The sequence below is a fragment of the Mirounga leonina genome, unplaced genomic scaffold (assembly GCF_011800145.1).
Source record: "Mirounga leonina isolate KUSES-001 unplaced genomic scaffold, KU_Mleo_1.0 Mir_154, whole genome shotgun sequence".
Lineage (NCBI taxonomy): Eukaryota > Metazoa > Chordata > Mammalia > Carnivora > Phocidae > Mirounga > Mirounga leonina.
In genome coordinates this window covers 26264851-26284577 of record NW_023270389.1, presented here as the reverse complement: position 1 = coordinate 26284577, position 19727 = coordinate 26264851, and the positions used below count along the sequence as shown (strand labels likewise).

General features: G+C 49.0%; 1 protein-coding gene across 5 annotated transcripts in view; it reads left to right on the top strand.

Annotated features, from left to right (window-relative positions):
- ATP2B4 (ATPase plasma membrane Ca2+ transporting 4) overlaps positions 1 to 19727 on the top strand; it is a 90264-nt gene that overhangs the window by 57201 nt on the left and 13336 nt on the right. For all 5 annotated transcript variants that reach the window (XM_035010268.1, XM_035010265.1, XM_035010264.1 and 2 more), the window contains exons 9-19: positions 578 to 792; positions 1355 to 1597; positions 2162 to 2403; positions 6177 to 6408; positions 7329 to 7508; positions 8363 to 8450; positions 10194 to 10300; positions 15401 to 15592; positions 16052 to 16265; positions 16821 to 17032; positions 18023 to 18130. In XM_035010268.1, coding sequence (XP_034866159.1) covers positions 578 to 792; positions 1355 to 1597; positions 2162 to 2403; positions 6177 to 6408; positions 7329 to 7508; positions 8363 to 8450; positions 10194 to 10300; positions 15401 to 15592; positions 16052 to 16265; positions 16821 to 17032; positions 18023 to 18130 — 2033 coding nt within the window. The remainder of the gene's footprint in view (positions 1 to 577; positions 793 to 1354; positions 1598 to 2161; positions 2404 to 6176; positions 6409 to 7328; positions 7509 to 8362; positions 8451 to 10193; positions 10301 to 15400; positions 15593 to 16051; positions 16266 to 16820; positions 17033 to 18022; positions 18131 to 19727) is intronic.

Below are 19727 nucleotides of genomic sequence, written 5' to 3'. Positions count from 1 at the left end.
AACATATAAATTATTGTCATATTCTGTCTATGCCATGTCAAGAGAAAGGTCAAGAAGCACCGTTCTAAAGGTTAGCCATGTGGGTGACGGGCTAACACCATAGGGGCATCGCTGTAAACAAGTCGGGTGAATTACCCGACGTTCCTCAGCTGCTAGGGGAGAAGCCCAAATTGATAAAGTCCTAGGAAATAGGCAAATACAGTCACTACATTATGAATTGTAGAAAGAGGGTAGGTCTGAGTTAGATTCATAAAATGCTGTTTTAGGAAACTAAACCAATTCCTTATTTATGAATGAGGAAACAGGCCCGGAGAGAGACAACTAGTCCAAAGCCACGAGTCGAGTCAGTGCCGTGCTGAGACTAGAACTGTGTCTGTGGATGACAAAACCAGCGTCTTTTCTCCTACCCGACAATGTACACGCAGCCAAGAACGGATAGGGGATTTGGGTGTGACTCCCCAGAGACAGTGGATTTAAACCTCGGTAGCAAAGGCTCCACCTCATGCCAGCCCCCTTCTGGCTAGGGCCCCCGGGGACACCCTCGAGCCTGGGCTCTGGTGCCTTGTTTCCGGGACAGGCCTCATCATGTCTGCCATCACGGTTCTCATCCTGATCCTGTACTTTGTGATCGACAACTTCGTGATACAACGCAAACCATGGCTATCGGAGTGCACTCCCATCTACATCCAGTACTTCGTCAAGTTCTTCATCATCGGCATCACCGTACTGGTGGTGGCCGTGCCAGAGGGGCTGCCACTGGCCGTCACCATCTCGCTGGCCTACTCTGTGAAGGTAAGACTGCAACAGGGCCGCCTCTTCTTTGGGGGCAGAGGTGGGAGGGGAGGGTGCCGGAGCCTCCGCTGAAGGGATGGGCCGTCCTATCTCCGCAAACTCCGGGGGGCGCCTCGAAGAGCAGAAGCCTCTGGCATCGCTCGGAGGCGAAGGGACCATCTTGATCGGCTGCATCCAGGTTGAGGTAACCCAGGAGCATCTGAAGAAGATTTATAAAAATTGTCTCCTGCATTGTTGTGCAGACAAGAGCATGAGACGTGGAGACACGTTGGCTAAAAAATGGCCTTTGAGGGGCGCCTGGGTGGCTCAGTTGGTTAAGCGACTGCCTTTGGCTCGGGCCATGATCCTGGAGTCCCGGGATCCAGTCCCGCATCGGGCTCCCTGCTCGGCGGGGAGTCTGCTTCTCCCTCTGACCCTCCTCCCTCTCATGCTCTCTGTCTCCCATTCTCTCTGTCTCAAATAAATAAATAAAATCTTTAAAAAAAAAAAAAAATGGCCTTTGACCTGTATTTGGCAGAGCTCTGTCGGTCTCCCCTCAAGTCTGTCCTCATCTCCTTTGTAGAAAATGATGAAAGACAATAACTTGGTGCGTCACCTGGATGCTTGTGAGACCATGGGCAATGCCACGGCCATCTGCTCTGATAAGACCGGCACGTTGACCATGAACCGCATGACTGTCGTACAGGCTTACATCGGAGACACTCATTACCATCAGATCCCAAGCCCCGACGCCCTCGTGCCCAAGGTCCTGGACATTATTGTCAATGGCATTTCTATCAACAGTGCCTATACCTCCAAGATTCTGGTAAGCTCTTTCTTTGCCTGGACACTTAGAGTGGGTGGTTGGAGGGGACCATTAATTTTCTTTGGACAGAGGAATATTCTCTTGTTTCTTTGCCTGAGTTGCCACCCCACATTCCCACTCCCTACTCCTCAATGAACATGTTTGCAGTGACGAGGGATTGATTCGTGGGAGTAGAGTTGGGGGTGGGAGGCAGGTAGAAATCCAGGTGTCTGAAATGCCCACCAATCACCGTATCATGGCAGTATCTCTAGGAGAGATGGGTTTGTCAGGGGTAAATTACATACTTTCTGGAAACTAAGAGAGGGTGTTCAAATGAGACCCACCCAGCGTGAGAGACCAGCACCACCCCTAGGGCAGACTAGAACATCGCGAAGCCCAGGATGGCTCGGGGACCACAGTTACCACTGACCGCTGTCTGCTTGCCCTTGGAAAAAAGACAAATGCGGTCTCGCCGCATGGGCTCCGGGCACGTACAGGAACGTTTCATCGGGGAGTTCTTTCCTTCCTAAGTTCTCTCCCTAGTCAGGGCATGTTACTCAACAGCATATCCAATTTTTCCCTCAGCCTCCGGAGAAGGAGGGAGGCCTCCCGCGGCAGGTGGGCAACAAGACCGAGTGTGCCCTTCTGGGCTTTGTCACTGACCTGAAGCAGGATTACCACGCCGTGCGCAGTGAGGTGCCCGAGGAGAAGCTCTACAAGGTGTACACCTTCAACTCCGTACGCAAGTCCATGAGCACGGTCATCGAGAAGCCCAGCGGGGGTTTCCGCATGTACAGCAAGGGCGCCTCCGAGATCATCTTGCGCAAGTGAGCACCCCTGCCCCCACTTTTCCTTCCCTTCCAGATCCTCCCCGCTGGAAGGTCTGGGTGACACGCGAGCCCCCCTTCCAGGTGGTGACACCATCACTAATAGCTGAGCACTTACTCAGGCCGAGGCTTATTTTCGAGTGCCTCGGGTGTCCCCTTCTGCTTAATCTTCACAACCCAGTGCAATAGATGCTGTTATCATCCCTGTTTTACAGATGAGAAAGCAGAGGTACGGGAAGTAAAGTAACTTGCTCAGGGTGAAACAGCTAAGAGTGGCGCAGCCAGGACTCAGACCTCAACAATCCAAGCTTTCATCTTCTCCTGTGAAACCCAAGGAGTACCCACGGGTTACTAGGAGTAGATGGGTCCATGCGCACTGGTGGGCCTAGGACATGTTGTGAGTTCGGTTCTAGAATTGCTGCAACGAAACGAGGCAAATGAGTCTTTTTGGTCCCCAGTGCATACAAAACTCATAGTTAAACTAGATTGTAGTCTGTTAAGTGTGCAATAGCCTTTTGTATAAAAAAACAACGTACATACCTTACTTTAGAAATACTTTATTGCTAAAAAATCCTCGCCATCATCTGAGCTTTAGCGATCATCATCTTTTCGCTGGTGGAGGGTCTTGCCTCCATGCTGCTGGCTGCTGGCTGATCGGGGTGGTGGGTGCTGAAGGACCAGGCGGCTGTGGCAGGTTCTTAAAATAAGACAATGACACGTGCGGCATTGATTGACTCTGTCTGTGAACGATTTCTCTGTAGCATGAGATGCTGTTTGATAGCATTTTATCCGCAGTAAAACTTCTTTCAAAATTGGAGTCATTTCCCCTCCAACCTTGCTGCTGCTTTATCAACTAAGTTTATGCACGATTCTAAATCCTCTCTTGTCATTTCAACGGTCTCCACAGCATCTTCATCAAGAGTAGATTCCATCTCAAGAAACCATTTTCTTTGCTCATCTGCAAGAAGCAACACCTCATCTGTTCAAGTTTGATCATGAGACTGCAGCCATTCAGTCCCATCTTCAGGCTCCGCTGCTAATTCTAGTTCTCTCGCTGTTTCCCCCACATCTGCACTGTCTCCCCTGAACTCTTGAACCGTGAGGGTCAAAGTCATCCATGAGTGTTGGAATCAACTTCTTCCAAACTGCTGTTAGTGTTGATATTTTGGCCTAAATCACGAACGTTCTTTATGGCATTTAGGCTGGTGAATCCTTTCCAGAAGGTTTTCAATTTACTTTGCCCAGATCCATCAGAGGAATCTCCATCTCTGGCAGCTATAGCCTTACAAAATGTGTTTCTTAAATAATAAGTCTTGAAAGTTGAAATTACTCCTTAGTGCACGGACTGCAGAATGGATGTCGTGTTAGCAGGCATGAAAACAACATTGATCTCGTTGGGCATCTCCATCAGAGCTCCTGGGTGACCAGGTGCATTGTCAGTGAGTGGTCCTATTTTGAAAAGAATCTTTTTCTGAGTAGTAGCTCTCAACGGTGGGTTTAAAAATATTCCATAAACCATGTTATAAACAGATGTGCTGGCATCCAAGCTTTGTTGTTCCATTTATAGAGCACAGACAGAGTGGATTCAGCATCATTCTAAAGGGCCCTGGGATTTTCAGAATAGTAAATGAGCACTGGCTTCAATTTAAAGTCACCGGCTACGTGAGCCCCTAACAAGCAAGTCAGCCTGTCCTGTGGGACTTTGAAGCCAGGCACTGACTTCTCTTTAGATGTGAGAGTCCTAGATGCCATCTTCCAGTATGATGCTGTTTTATCTACATTGACAATCTGTTGTTTAGTGTAGCCACCTTCATGAATGATCTTTGCTAGACCTTCTGGATCACTTGCTGTAGCTTCTGCATCAGCACTTGCTGCTTCAGCTTGCACTTTTGTGTCCTAGAGATGGCTTCTTTCCTTAAGCCTCATGACCCAACCTCCAACCTCTGCTGCTTCAGACTTCTTCTGCAGCTTCTTCACCTCTCCCAGCCCTCATAGAATTGTGGAGAGTTAGGGCCTGGCTCTGGATTAGGCTTTGGCCTGAAGGGAATGTTGTGGCTGGTTTCATCTTCTATCCAAACCTCTCAAACTTGCTCCAGATCAGCAATAAGGCTGTTTTGATTTCATGGGAGCAGCGTTTTTCATTTCCTTCGAGAACTTTTCCTTTGCATTCACGGCTTGTCTGTTGGGCCAAAAGGCCTAGCTTTCAGCCTCTCTCAGCTTTTGACTTGCCTTCCTCACCAAGCATTTCTTGGTGCCAATCATTTCTAGCTTTTGATTTAAAGTGAGACGCGGGCGCCTGGGTGGCTCAGTTGGTTAAGCGACTGCCTTCGGCTCAGGTCATGATCCTGGAGTCCCGGGATCGAGTCCCGCATCGGGCTCCCTGCTCGGCAGGGAGTCTGCTTCTCCCTCTGACCTTCCTCCCTCTCATGTACTCTCTCTCTCTCATTCTCTCTGTCTCAAATAAATAAATAAAATCTTTAAAAAAATAAAAATAAAAAATAAAGTGAGACGCATGCGACTCTTCCGTTGACTTGAGCACTTAGAGGCCACTGTAGGGGTATCCATGGCCTAATTTCAATAGTGTTGTCTCTCAGGAGAGAGGGAGGCCCGGGGAGAGGAAGAGAGAAGGGGAAAGAGCCGGGCAGTGGAGAAGTCAGAACACACGCGACATTATCAATTAAGTTTGCCACCTAAATGCACGTGGCTGTTGATGTCCCCAAACCATTACAATGGTAGCATCAGAGATCACTGATCACAGGTCCCCGTAACCAATAAAATAATGATGAAAAAGTTTAAAATATTGCAAAACTTACCCAAAAGTGGCACAGAGACATGAAGTGAGCAAATGCTGTTAGAAAATTGGTGCCGGGCACCTGGGTGGCTCAGATGGTTAAGCGACTGCCTTCGGCTCAGGTCATGATCCTGGAGTCCTGGGATCGAGTCCCGCATCGGGCTCCCTGCTTCTTGGGAGCCTGCTTCTCCCTCTGCCTCTCTCTCTCTCTCTCTCTGTCTCTCATGAATAAATAAATAAAATCTTTAAAAAAAGAAAATTGGTGCCAACAGACTTGCTCGATGCAGGGTGGCCACAAACCTTCAATGTGCAAAAAAAAAAGAAAACAAAAACAGTATCTGCGAAGTGCAGTAAAGCAGAGTGCAATGAAACGAAGTATACCTGTACCTAAAATGCCGGGCACGTAGCAAGTACCAGAGATGCTAGCTGTATGTCCCCTTTTCCTTCTCATGCTCAGTTCTGATTACAGGAAGTTGCATAACTTCATCAAGTGGCTAGACTGTTCACGGGTCATTAAAGTGGACCTGTGTAGGTCCAGGGCCAGTAGCTGAATTAACCGGCGTCTCTGTTTGGCTCTAGCCACCGTCTTTCAATCAGCGCATACCTGTGGAGCAGGCCCTATGCACCAAGTACCATTCTAGTACTATGCTAGTACTGGAAGTAAAAGTGTCTCTCCACCTTTGAGAAGGTCAGAAGAGCAGGTGATCCATCCACAAATGACCCTTGGTGTCACATTCACAGAGGAGTAGATGAATAGGACCAGACGACAGGGGAGAGTCACATCCTCCGCTTACCTAGACCTTATCCACCTCCAGACCACCTCACTCCAGCCAAAAGGGACTCAGCAGGACAATGGATAGATTTCTGGCCTTGGGACAGTTGTCTGTAGGAGTAATGCGGAGGCGCCAGAATGTCTTCAAATGAGTGTAGAGACATATTGGGTGGGAAGGGGGTGCCGCCTCCTGATTGTGTGCCTCCCCAGGTGTAACCGAATCCTGGACAAGAAAGGGGAAGTGATGCCATTCAAGAATAAGGACCGAGACGAGATGGTCCGCACTGTCATCGAGCCCATGGCCTCCGAGGGCCTCCGAACCCTCTGCATAGCTTACCGGGATTTCAACGACGGAGAGCCCACGTGGGACAATGAGAGCGAAATCCTCACTGAACTCACGTGTATCGCAGTGGTGGGCATTGAGGACCCCGTGCGCCCGGAGGTGAGGCTTTGGCTTTGGCCGAAGGGTAAGAAAATATGAAGGGAAGCCTTCCAACAGCCTCTGGCCCACGAGCAAGGCAAGCGCGACGTAATGGGAAGCCAGCCCAGAGTCACGGGAACTGGGGGGACTCGTGCCATCTCTAGCTGTGACCCCAGGCAAGTTACTTACAGGGATAGATGTTTCTGTGCCTCCTGCTTTACAAAACTGCTGTAGAGTGCTGAGCTGGTAGAAGCTGGCATTCTGACGGTTATTGCTGTCGGAGGGGTGAGAGGCATAGGTTTTATCGAGCTTATGATCTGGTGCCTAAGAACAGTCAGGAGGCAGAGTTAACCAGAACACCAGCTTTGCCTCCAGCCACCTTCTTTCAATCAGTACATTCTTGCCAAGCGCCCGCAGAACAGCTGAACCGTATTCCAAACACTAAGGCATTGAAAAAGTCTCTGCTTATAAGAAGTTCAGACAGATGGACTATGAGTTGGTCAAGGCCCAAGGGCATGGGAAACTATAAAGAATTGACCGGTTGGAGTACGGGCCAGGGAGGTGGAGAATGGTAAAAACTTCTCCTAGAAAGAAAGACAGTGGCCAAATCCCAAAGTGGTGTGTGTGTGTGTGTATATATGTGTGTGTGTATATATATATATGCCCTGCTAAGGAGTCTAGACTGTAGGGAGAGGAAGCTTTCACTCCTGGCTCCTGAGGCAGATTTCCTCTTCAACTCATGGTACAGGAAGGCAAATTCAAGGGTAGTAGTATGGGTGGGACAGAAGTGAGGGGGCACCAAACAATAAACAATGACTAGACGTGGCCTGTCCCCATGGTGCCGCTCCTAGAGTGCCTCTCTCCTGTCCCCAGTGAAGGGACCCCGGACAGGGGCAGCTCAGCAGGCCTCACCGCCCCCACCTCCTCCTTACTCTCCACAGGTACCCGAAGCTATTGCCAAATGCAAGCGAGCTGGGATTACTGTCAGAATGGTGACAGGTGACAACATCAACACAGCCCGGGCCATCGCCACCAAATGTGGTATTATGACACCTGGGGATGACTTCTTGTGCTTGGAAGGCAAAGAATTCAACCGACTTATCCGCAACGAGAAGGGAGAGGTGGGTCCCGGCTGGGAAGACCCAAGGCCTCATTTGGCACCTGGTTGGGGGGGAGGGGGGCGCGGCTCTCACATCTGGGACACGCATCTGGGACACGGGAGAGAGTGGCTGGGTTTTGGTGTTCTTGTTTGTTTGTTTGTCTTGAAGATCTAATTGGCTTTATTAAATGGTTTCATGAATTGGGCAGCATCCCATATAGCAAGTAGGGGGAGCTGTGAGGAGTTGGACTGCAGGTGCGTGGTTTTTAAACTAAAATCTATTCAGAGCGAACCTTCTACCGGGACTGCTCAGGTGGGAAAACTGGGAGTTTTCTTTCTTCTCTTTATCCTCTGTCATAAGCTGTCTTTTGAGACAGTGTCACTGACTTCTTACATCTTCCTGATTGCGTTCAGTCATGGGATGCTTTCGTACTGATTCCCCTCCACCTCACCCTCCTGTGTCACCGCCCTGTGACTAGTGATGGGTGGCACGGATCTGCAAGAGGATGTGGTCTGGGTGTGGAGCAGACCAGAGCTTCCTGGTCTGCACAGAAACCAAACTGGAGACCTCAGAAGCACCTTAGCCAACAGTGGGCCCTGGCCCACCTCCTGTCAAGGGTCCAAGAAATAGGGCATTGGCTCCCCAGTAGGGAACTGGGAGGGAAGTGAAGAAATGCAGGGCCTGAACGGTCACCATCAATAAATCTGCCCCTGGGGACGGAGCTGGCTGTTCCGTCTCCCCTGGAGGCCGTGGTAACACCCACCACGGGCTGTGGCAGGCCAGCTCTCCCAGAATCTCAGAGCGCAGGGAGATGTAAACTTCGCCCGGATGGCTGTTCTGAGCTTGACTGACCCAGTGTGGTCTGGTGTTGGCAGGTAGAGCAAGAGAAACTGGACAAGATCTGGCCAAAGCTTCGAGTCCTGGCGCGATCATCCCCCACGGACAAGCACACACTGGTAAAAGGTGAGCTCGGCTCCTGACCGGGTGCCTGGGGCAGATGATGGCAGGCTGGGCAACAAGACAGAAAACAACAACCACTGGCCAAAGCAACTCTCTTGTCTTGAATAGGAAGGTCCCAGGAGAGCTGTCTAGCTCATGGTGGGGCGGGGAGGGGGCAGACAATTTAGCAAACATCTACAAAGAAGACCTGTAATAAAGTTGTCTTTAAACATCGTATCTTGTTTGCCAATATTTCTGTGTACTAGTCAGAGCAGGTTAAATTGTTCCCATTTTGCCAATGAGGAAGTTTGAGGCTGAGAAGACAAAGAACTCACCCAGATTGCCCCGCTGGTGAGCGGAAGTGGTCCAGTTCAACCCCCAGGTCTCTGTCTTCAAATCACCCGGCGCTTTCTCCAGCACATACTGGCCACCTCCAGGCCCCCGCTAGGCTACCTGACGAGGACAGACTCAGAGCTCCGAGCGCCACCAGGAAACAATTGACAGCCTTTGGGTGATCCTGTAGAGCCTCCAGCATCGGGAAGAAAGGAAAGAACAAAGTAGAAAGGGAGGTGGTCCACACACTCTCACTCACACACGCACACACTTCCATGGCACCAGCCTGGACTCCAGAGAGAGGGCATCCAGGTTCCATGTGTGTGTGTGTAGATGTATGCACATGTGCATGTGTGTACCTGCTGGTGTCCCGCTCTGACACCCTGATCTCCTGTCCTCTCCTTGGCCAGAAGCAGCCAGCCTCCTGGCAAGTGTAATTTTCCACTTTTACTCTTCCCTCCGGTCGTTTGCTTCCTGCTCCCGCTCACGTAGCACACAGCCTCGTTGGCCGAGATGGGATGGAATGATGGCTGGGCTTCACCCGCTGGCTGTGGGACCCTGCAAGGCCTTTCCCCTCTCTGGGTTTCAGTTTTCTCATCTGTAAGGTGGTAGGAGTTGCTCAGAGCATGGGTCCCTCTGGATCCCCTCCAGGCCTCCGATTGTATCATGCCTGCAGCTTCGGGCTGCCTGTTACTGGACCCTTGGCTTCTCCCCCTTCAAGGTGCTGTGCCTGCTGGCGCGGGAGGCTGAGACCCTGCTCCCCCCACCACCACCAGGGGGCAGGAGAGCACCGTCCGCCAGGTGCCCAGTCCACCAATCTCAGCCCCGTGGGGCCTGGTCTTACCCCTTCTTTTTTTTTTTAATTTTTTTTTTATTTATTTGCGAGAGAGAGAACGAGAGACAGAGAGCATGAGAGGGAGGAGGGTCAGAGGGAGAAGCAGACTCCCTGCCGAGCGGGGAGCCCGATGCGGGACTCGATCCTGGGACTCCAGGATCATGCCCTGAGCCGAAGGCAGTCACTTAACCGACTGAGCCACCCAGGCGCCCGGTCTTACCCCTTCTTGTGGTTGTTTTCAGCTAGTAGCTGGACTTCGATGTATAAATAGCCTGTGTTTCTTGCCTGCTGCCAGGGTGAAGGCTGGACGAGGCGCTCCTCCAGCTCTGCCTCTGACCTTCAGACAGCTGAACAGAACAAGGCAGACCAGTGGCAGCTCCTCAGGAGCTGACAGATCTGTCGGCGCTCAGAAGGGGGGGTTACACTTTCAACATGCTATAAAGTGAGCTTGTCACCCACAAAAAAAGAAAAGAAAAGGAAGGCAGGTGGTAGCAGGGACCAGGGAAGAAGAGCCACAAAGGGCCTCGGTGGGGAGCAGAGGGCTTCCACCCGGCCTGAGGTGGTGCATGTGGACTCACCGGCTTGTACTGTTTTTCCAGGCATCATCGACAGCACTGTTGGGGAGCAGCGACAGGTGGTGGCTGTCACTGGTGATGGCACAAATGATGGGCCTGCTCTGAAGAAAGCAGACGTTGGTTTTGCCATGGTAAGCAGCTCGGCACGCTGTCCCTGCCTGCAAGCTGCCTTCTCCACCCGGAAGCCAGGATGGGCCTCTTCCAGCCTGCCGCTTCCAGTACCTTCACCCCCTCCCTGTGCTCTTTTCTCTGACACCATCTTGCCTGCTGACCTGGCTGGTAAAAGTCTGTGTAATGGGAGACCCATCAGGTGTGAAGACTAGATGACCCAGGCAGGGAAATCATGACGCCTCATGACCATGAACGTGGTGATGTTCTAGGCAGAGCATAGAACATTCAGGTTCCTGTGAAGCATGTATGCCATGGTCAGCACTGTCCATCCCTCTGCTTTTCACTTGTGAGATCAGGAGCATCAGAATCACTTGGAAAGTTCATTTAAAATCACGTATTACAAGGTTCCGCAAGTGGATATCTTGATTCAGTAGCATCTGGGTCGGTCCCAGAGATGTTTGGCGTTTCCTAACAGCCACGCTTGTTGATTCTGATGTTGCAGCAAATGAGGAAGCCCCCAGATGGCCAAGGACGTCCTCACACCCAAGTGGCTTGTGATTGTAAGCCTCCCGTGTGTATTGAACTATTGGTGATTTTTAAGCAGTGGAAGGAGATTCAAGAAGTAATCTGTCTTTACGGTGCTCCCTTTAACAACAACAACAACAACAAAAACATCGTTTCTAGGAAGTTTCAAGAAGATACAGAAGTAGAGGGAATAGTTTAATGAATCCCCATGTACCTGTCACCCAGCATTAATTATCAATACCTGGCCCAACTTGTTTCACTGAATGTCCCCCCCTCCCCCACTTCTCCCATCTCCAGCTGAACTGTTCTGAAGCAAATAAAGGACATCACATCATTTCATTTGAAAGAATGTTAGTATACGCCTCTGATAAGTGTGCATCGAGGACGTACATCTAGAAGAATCATACCACCAGTCATCTAGTCCATCCCCCCATTGCCCCAAGTGCTTTATAAATTCTCTTTCTTCGTCCAAATCAGATCTAAATAAGATCCATACACTGCAATTGCTTGCTGTATCTCTTAGAGCTCTTAATCTATAGCAGGAGTTTTTGAAGCGTGCTCCTCCTCCCAGCTGGGCCTGGAAACCTATAGAAATGCAGATTCCCAGGCCCACCCCAGCTCTTCTGGATCTGACAGCTCAGCGTGGGGGCCCAGCAATCTGGGCTTTCACAAGCCCTTGACATTTCTGTCACACACTAAAGGTTGCGAACCACTGGTCCTATAGGATCCTTGTGTCAGGGGTCCCCAAGGCCAGCCTTTACATTTGTGGATTCACTGGATGGACTCATGAGACTCAGCATAGAGTTGTACTCATGACTAAGATTTATTGCATGGGTACGGTAAGGGAGAAGTCTGGAGGAATCCACATGCGGGCTTTCTGTTCTCTCCCTCAATGAGGGCTCACAGCACACTCTTCCCCCGGCAACACACGTGTGATGTTTCTACCTGGGGAAGCCCATCAGAGATCCAGTGCCCAAAGTTTTTATTGGGGTTGGTCATATAGTCACTTTTTGCCTAATACGTGCTAAGATTCCAGACTCCTGGGGGGTGCCTGGGTGGTTCAGTCGGTTGAGCATCCAACTCTTGGCTTTGGCTTGGGTCATGATCTCAGGATCGTGAGATCGAGCTCTGCATTGAGCTCCACACTCGGCAGGGAATCTGCTTGAGATTCTCTCTCCCTCTGCCCCTCCCCCCATTCACACATGCTCTCACTCTCTCTCTGTCAAATAAATAATTAAATCTTTTTTTTTTTTTTTTTAAAGAGAGATTCCAGATTCCTAGAAGGAAAGCAGGTGTTCAAGAGAAAACATATTATTCAGGCACAGTCTAGGCACAATGAACCACTAATTAATTTTCAGTTAATTGTTGACTGGGAGCATTCTAAGAGCCAAGGTCCCAGATGCCAACTCAGGGCCAACCTCACAAATAGCCCTTTCTAGGGATAACAGCACACTATGTTAGCTCTCCTGCCCAATCCCCTCCATCTTTTTTCCTAGCTATTTAATTTTGAAGGAACCAGGCTGGTTGAATACATAGAACAATGCATAGCATGGATTTTGTTGATTGTATTCTTGTCATATATAATCAGATTCTAGATCCCATCTTTCATTAGGGGCTGCAAAATAACGTCCAGATTTTCTCTATTTATTAAATTGAAGACTTCTATAGAAAGAAACTTGTGCTCAAGGATTATTTGGTTACTCTGAGGTTGAGGTTCAGGTTCCTATATGAAAGGCAGCTAAATGCCCGATCCTTTTTCTTTATTTACTAGTTTTCAAAATGAGTTGACTTTTTAGGATACTCCAAAGATGACCAATGAATTATACATATATATGTTTTTAAATTTTATTTTTTAAGTAGGCTCCATGTCCAACATGGGGCTTGAACTCATAACCCCAAGATCAAGAGTTGCACATTCTACTGAGTGAGCCAGCCAGGCACCCATGAATTATATTTTTTAAATTAACTCTACTAAGTTACTCCAGTAAAAACAGTTCATTGTTTATTTTTTTAATATCATTATGAACTCACAGATTTAAGTATATTTGATGTGTTTCAATCCATTGCCTTTGTTATTATTTTGACGTTCACATTGACTTGTCAGTAGCCTCATGAGTACTGCTGGGTCCTTTAGATACAACCCCAGTTGTCCTTAATACCTTACTTGGCTTCTGGCATGATAAGATATTCCAGAATCATCATATATATTTCTCATCCTAGATCTGGAATCATCCATTTCTCAAAGAGTCCTGCTTTTTAGTAAGAAATGGTACTTAGAGACCACAATCTGAATGTCGGGGTGTTCCTTACTGCCAAGTAAATCATTGTTTCTAGATCTTTTCAATGGTTTTGGTCAAAGCTAGGAAATATATCTTTTATGTCTCTTTTTTGTTTTTGCATTTCTTTGTTTTAAAGATAAAATACTTCATGAGTCCATACTGGTATTTTTAATTCAAATTTAGAATTATAGAACTCTAACTTACTACTTTTATTTAACTTCCCTAATTTTATGTTTATATCTCTTAAGCTGAAAATTTTGATTCCTAATGGCATTAACATAATCCTTACTGGTTTTACCCTAAAATATAAGTAACAGTCTCAAAATAGCAATAATAATACAATTACTCTACAAAAAACAGTTCAAGATTTCTCTTGTAGTTCTTTTTATCCTATAGGTATACTCTGCTGGGTTCTACCATCAAGGTACTATGGTTTTTTTTAAAAGCCATTTGGAATATCTTTCCTTTGTGTGATTGTGCTACCCACTGGTTATACCAGTTTGTTTATACTATGTTGCTTTCCATTTTAGAGATTGCTTCTTTTTTTTAAGTAGGCTCCACACTAGGCCCCAATGTGGGGCTCGAACTCATGACCATGAGATCAAGACCTGCGCTGAGATCAAGAGTCAGACACTTAACTGACTAAGCCACCCAGGTGCCCCTAGACATCGCTTTTTAAACTTACTTTTGATTTATACTCATATAAAGTGTTACATAGTTCTAAAGTCAAATATACAAAACAAAGTCTATTCCTAGAAATCCAGCTTCTATCCCTATCACCTCCACCCTATTGCCTCCCCTCTTAACCCTAAGTAACATTTCTTTTGTTTTTGGTGTATCCTTCTGTTTGCCTCTTTAAAATATAATCAAACGTATGATGTATTTGTATCCTATCCTCTTAGATATGTGATACTTATCTATACTGCCATGTATACTTATCTACACACATACCATACACTCTTTTTTTTCACATTCTGTAGTAGAAAGTATATATAGTCCTCCTTTCTTTTTTTTCCCCTCCTTTCTTTTTCCAGTGTATGTGACACATTGTGTGGATGTGTTAGAGAACTTTTTGATGGGGAAACTGAATTGTATAATCTATAACATATTTGTTCATTGCAATCTGGATAGGAAAATATTACTACCAGGTAAAGAGAACAAATCATATACTACTGCAAGCCAAATCAATGAATAAGCTCCTCTGTGGTTATAGGCTTTGTGAGACATGGAATAGAAGTAGGGGCTGGGGTTCTTAGGGATGGTTTTGCGTCCCATAGACCAGTAAAGATAGACAAGGTTTAAACAGATGAGGAAGGAGGATGTTTCAGGTTTAGGGAAATGGTGTAAGTAGAAGTCTAGACTCTAGAAGTGAAGGAGAGATTCAGGGAATTGTGAATAAACCAGTGGGTTTTGAGCAGAAAGATTATATAGGAGCAGACTGGAAAATGAATCTGAGTTCACCTCTTGAGGGCTCTGACTACCAGTCTAGAAATTTTACTGTTTCTGTAAGCACAGCTTTCAACCATTGTCTATTGAGAAACCTTTAGTGGTTCCCCAGGAACAGGAATTTGAACAAGCATAGGACATCTGAACTTCACTGCCAGACTACTCCTGCCAGAAAAAAGTGTAAGGTGACTTAGAGGTGTGGGGGAGACAAGGACTTAAGTGAGACACTGGCCATGGCAAAAGAAATATAAGAATTTAGGGGCAAAAAAAGAATTTAGAGGCTCCTGGCTGGCTCAGTCGGTGGAGTGTGTGACTCTTGATCTTGGGGTTGTGAGTTCGAGCCCTACATTGGGTGTAGAGATTACTTCAAAATAAAATCTTGAAAGAGAAAGAGAGAGAGAGATGGAAGGAAGGAAGGAAGGAAGGAAGGAAGGAAGGAAGGAAGGAAGGAAGGAAGGAAGGTAGGTTAAGAAAAAGATTAAGAAAGAAAGAAAGTGTAGGGATTTGGAGGGAGAATAGGACATGGTTTCCCTATCCTTTCCTTCATTTCCAAGGTGGGGGAGTAGCAAAGAAGGGAGAAAGGAATATCAAAGATAACTGTCATTTCCAGTTTGGGTTCAGGAGTAAGATGGTGGCATCAGGCCCTAGCCCTGCTTTCTGTGGACTGACAGCGACACATTTTCTCTGGAGGAGAGGAGAACTCAAAATACAGTGGCTCTGACATTGGCATTAGCGTGGGGAGTGCGCCCTCTAGTGTTTTTGGCCGGTTCGGAAGCTTCTTGGAGGTCTGGAAATGCAGTCTGGGTTCAGAACGTAGATAAACTCTGCTTTATCCACGTCCTCACTGCTCTCCTTCCCTCTCTTACTCAGGGTATTGCAGGCACAGACGTAGCAAAGGAGGCATCAGATATCATCCTAACAGATGACAACTTCACCAGCATTGTGAAGGCAGTGATGTGGGGGCGAAACGTCTATGACAGCATCTCTAAGTTTCTGCAGTTCCAACTCACTGTCAACGTGGTAGCCGTGATCGTGGCCTTCACTGGAGCCTGTATCACTCAGGTGAAGGGAGTGCAGGGGGGGCTGGGAGGAGAGGGATGAGGCGGGGGCTAGGGAACGTGGGGAGTGGGGTCCTGGCTACTGAGGATTAAGGACAAGAGTTTCCCCAGGGGGGTTGGGGCAGGAGTTAGCTCTCCTAGGTCTCCATCGGCCCATGCGGGGGAATGAGAAGTTATCTACTGCTAATTTAGCACATGCACGTTAGCCACTGTGATGAGTACTTCTGTGGTCTTCAAAAACAACCTTGCAAAGTGGGTATTCTCCCCATTTTACAGGCGAGGAACCCAAGGCTCAAAGAGGTTAAGTAACTTTCTCAAGGGCACTCAGCTAATAAATGGGCAGATCCAAAGTCTAGGTGGATAGCGGGAGCTAGGCCGTTGCAGGGGCAAAGCTGAGGCTGATGAGTGAGGTAGGGGCTGGTTTCCAAGGAAAGCTAAAAGGACTGGTGCTTCTCCCCACCAGGATTCCCCACTGAAAGCCGTGCAGATGTTGTGGGTTAACCTCATCATGGACACTTTTGCCTCATTGGCCCTGGCCACGGAGCCTCCTACAGAGTCTCTGTTGAAGCGTCGCCCCTATGGCCGAAATAAGCCTCTGATCTCACGTACTATGATGAAGAACATCTTGGGCCACGCTGTCTATCAGCTCACCGTCATCTTCTTCCTCGTCTTTGCTGGTGAGCCAGGGGTAGGGCTGGGGCTGGGGACAGGGGTCGGAGTGCAAAGCAGAGATGGGGGCAGAGAACGGCCCAAGGGAGCAAGCTGAGCACGGGACTGGGGATGACAGCACTTTCACCCACTGGGGGCGTCCCTTGCCCCGCTATGTGGCGCATCATGCTATTTGACATGCTGCTCTTGAGAATTTCACACGGTGGCTTTCTGTAGTTTTTATTATTTTTTAAAGATTATAAAACTAAAGCTCGGGTCACGTGGTGAGTAAATCGTGGCACTAAGATGGAGCCTGTTGTCTGCCTGACCCTCGGCAGCTTTCCCCCCACGCTGCACCGTGAGAAGTCAGTCACTGGAGCGGACGCGGAGAGAGAGTCAGATATGCTGAGACCAGAGCTAACACTTAAAGTGTTCGATAACTAGTGTAGCTCAGCTACTGACCCATTAGAATGGACACCAGCCGTAAGCCACCAGTTTGGCCATACCAACGTGCTGTTCTGACTCAACCTGAGCGCTCGCCGACACCATACGTGACCCGCTAATGCTTCCTTTGTCCCCACTAGGTGAGAAATTCTTTGACATTGATAGCGGGAGGAAGGCGCCTCTACACTCGCCCCCCAGCCAGCACTACACCATTATTTTCAACACCTTTGTGCTGATGCAGCTCTTCAACGAGATCAATTCCCGCAAGATCCACGGGGAGAGGAACGTCTTCGCGGGCATCTTCCGCAACCTCATCTTCTGCGCCGTGGTCCTGGGCACCTTCATCAGCCAGGTGAGCCTCTGGCTGGAGTCGGGGCAGGAGGGCTGGGTGGCAGAGGTCAGAAGCAGGGAACAGCGTTCCCTAGGTACCCAGGAGAAGGGGGGAGGGAAGGATGGGGACTCGGGCTGCGGATCGAATGCTTTTGGATTCCCAGTTGGCCTCCATTTGCACATTGCTCCGGAACTGGAGCTTGCTGGGTCAAGTGCTGTGGTGCAAGGCAACACGTTGGGGGCAAATAAAATAAGATTGGTGGGGTCCTTTCCTTGTCTTCCTAAAGCACAGAAATTTCAGAGTGGCCAAGAAGAGGGTCACTCCCCGCGGTCCTTTCCATGCCTCCTGCCAGCGTACGTGAGACGTGCGGGTACGTGCTGTAGGGCTCTGTCCTTGTCCCTGCGCCTTCGTTCATGAGGGGCCCCTGGTAGAAAACGCTGCGCAGTTCGCAGACAGAGAGGAGTGTGGCATGGGGCACAGGCGGTGGACACATAAGCCTCTCACAGAACTGAGGTCAAGGGCATGGCTGCCCTGGGGTAAAAGGATTGGGTCCCTTCCTCCTTGCCCCAGTCCGAGGTACACTGAACACCTGCAGATACAGGAGACTCTGAGCTCGCCCTATACCAAGGGCTTCTGCCCTCCCCAGCCGGGGTCCCCCTCATGGGCCCCCCTCTTCAATTCCTTCTCTCCATCTCTGCGCCTTCTCTTGGCACCTCACCTGCTGGCTGTAGTCACGAGAAGCCTCCAGCCCCCCTGGATCTGCCCCTCTTACCTTAATAACATTCATAGTAAGTAGCTCTGTCTCCCCCTCAGGGTCTCTAGAAAGACTGTGTCTGTCTTCTCTTCTCCCCTTTCAGATTTCTTCTTTCTCCTCCTCCGACCAGCAGATCAGGACTGGCACCACCGGGATCATGGGCCAGGGCTCTGACGTCGCTTTGGTAGCCTCGGCTAGAGGGCTAGCTGCCCGTGACTCGCCTCCCTGATGGTGGGCTGCCTCTTTCTCTGTTCTAGATTCTCATTGTGGAATTTGGGGGTAAACCCTTCAGTTGTACGAAGCTCACCCTGTCTCAGTGGTTTTGGTGTCTCTTCATCGGCATCGGAGAGCTGCTGTGGGGCCAGGTGAGTACCAGCAGGCTCGCCCCATGCGGGTGCGTGGCCAGCACACTCTCTCTCCTCTGGAGGAGATGGGACATGCGACGGCGGCACCTCCCAGCTCCTCACCAGCATCTTCTCCTTCCCTCCCCTTCCTCCCCCCACTTTTTGAGGTTTTCCTGTCTTGCAGGATCCTGGAGTAGCATGATCAGTGCCCACCATTTCAGAGGCTTTGGATCTCTTCTCTAACCATGCCTAGAGGCAGGCAGATCCCTTAGCGTCTCTGAGATGGGAGTGGAAATTTTCAATGGAATTTTGCTAAAAAGAGAAAAACAAAATTAAGGGTCTTAGAAGTAGAAGTTTACAGGGCGCCTGGGTGGCTCAGTTGGTTAGGCAGCTGCCTTCGGCTCAGGTCATGATCCTGGAGTCCCGGGATCGAGTCCCGCATCGGGCTCCCTGCTCGGCAGGGAGTCTGCTTCTCCCTCTGACCCTCCTCCCTCTCATGCTCTCTGTCTCTCATTCTCTCTCTCGCAAATAAATAAATTAAAAAAAAAAAAAGAAGTAGAAGTTTACAGAGCTGAAGTCTTTATTTTAATGAAGCCACAGTCTGGCTGTGAGCTGCTCCTCTGACCTAGTTTAGGGCTCCCCTACCCCTCATGTTCACCACGGCCTTACTGGGTTGACTGGGTTGAATGGCTGACTCTCACCTTAGATAAATCTAGACCCACCAGGTCGCTAGAAAAGCAATGTAGCACCCAGTTCAGAGCATGGACTCTGGGACCGGCTACCCGGGTTTGAATCCCACATCTCCTTTCTACAAGTTGAGTCACTTTGAGCAAGTGCCTTAACCACTCTGTGCCTCCTCAGTCTCCTCAAGTTAGGAGAACAGGATCATTGTTCATCGTTGTTAATCAGCCAATCCGTTACGACACAGAAATGACTTAGAACAATGTCTAGTACCCTCTAAGTACACAGTAAAAGTTAGCTATTAACATGATAATAGGATCAGGTCTGGTAAGTTTTGTTCCTTCCCAGATACCACTTTGCACATCCCCCTCATCCTCAGCTCTGAGCCAGACTAAGCTCTGCTTTACAGACCTCCAGTCTCTACTGATGGGCACCTAGCCACCTGGGTAATGGCTTTGCTCTAAGTGGCCCCAGAGATCCTTCCCTGGGACTGCAGACCTTCCCCATATACCTGCTAATTGTTTCTTTCCTACGTCCCAGATGCCTCCCTGATCAATTGCTGTCCCAGTTCCTTCCATGAGTCCCTCCACCCTGTTCTGTTTGGTGGTGTTTCTTTACCATGGGTCCCTTTTACACCTGGGTGAAGCTTGGTTGTTTCACCAGCTGTCTGAAAGTCCCGTCTGGGTCTAGTCTCACACATGGCCACACAGCCTTGATGCTAGAGACCAGCCTTCCTTCTGCATCACAGCAGCTCCTTCCAATCATCCAAAAGCAGATATCCTTCCCATTTCAAAATCCTTGACTCCATGTTGGACTGCTCATACAGTCCCTCTCTCATCCCAGCCCTGTCTACTCCTCGTCTGTGTGTCAGGGAGAACTGATTGACTGAGCTTCTTGAGTGACTTATTTTGAATTGCAAGCCCAACCTCCTGCCCAT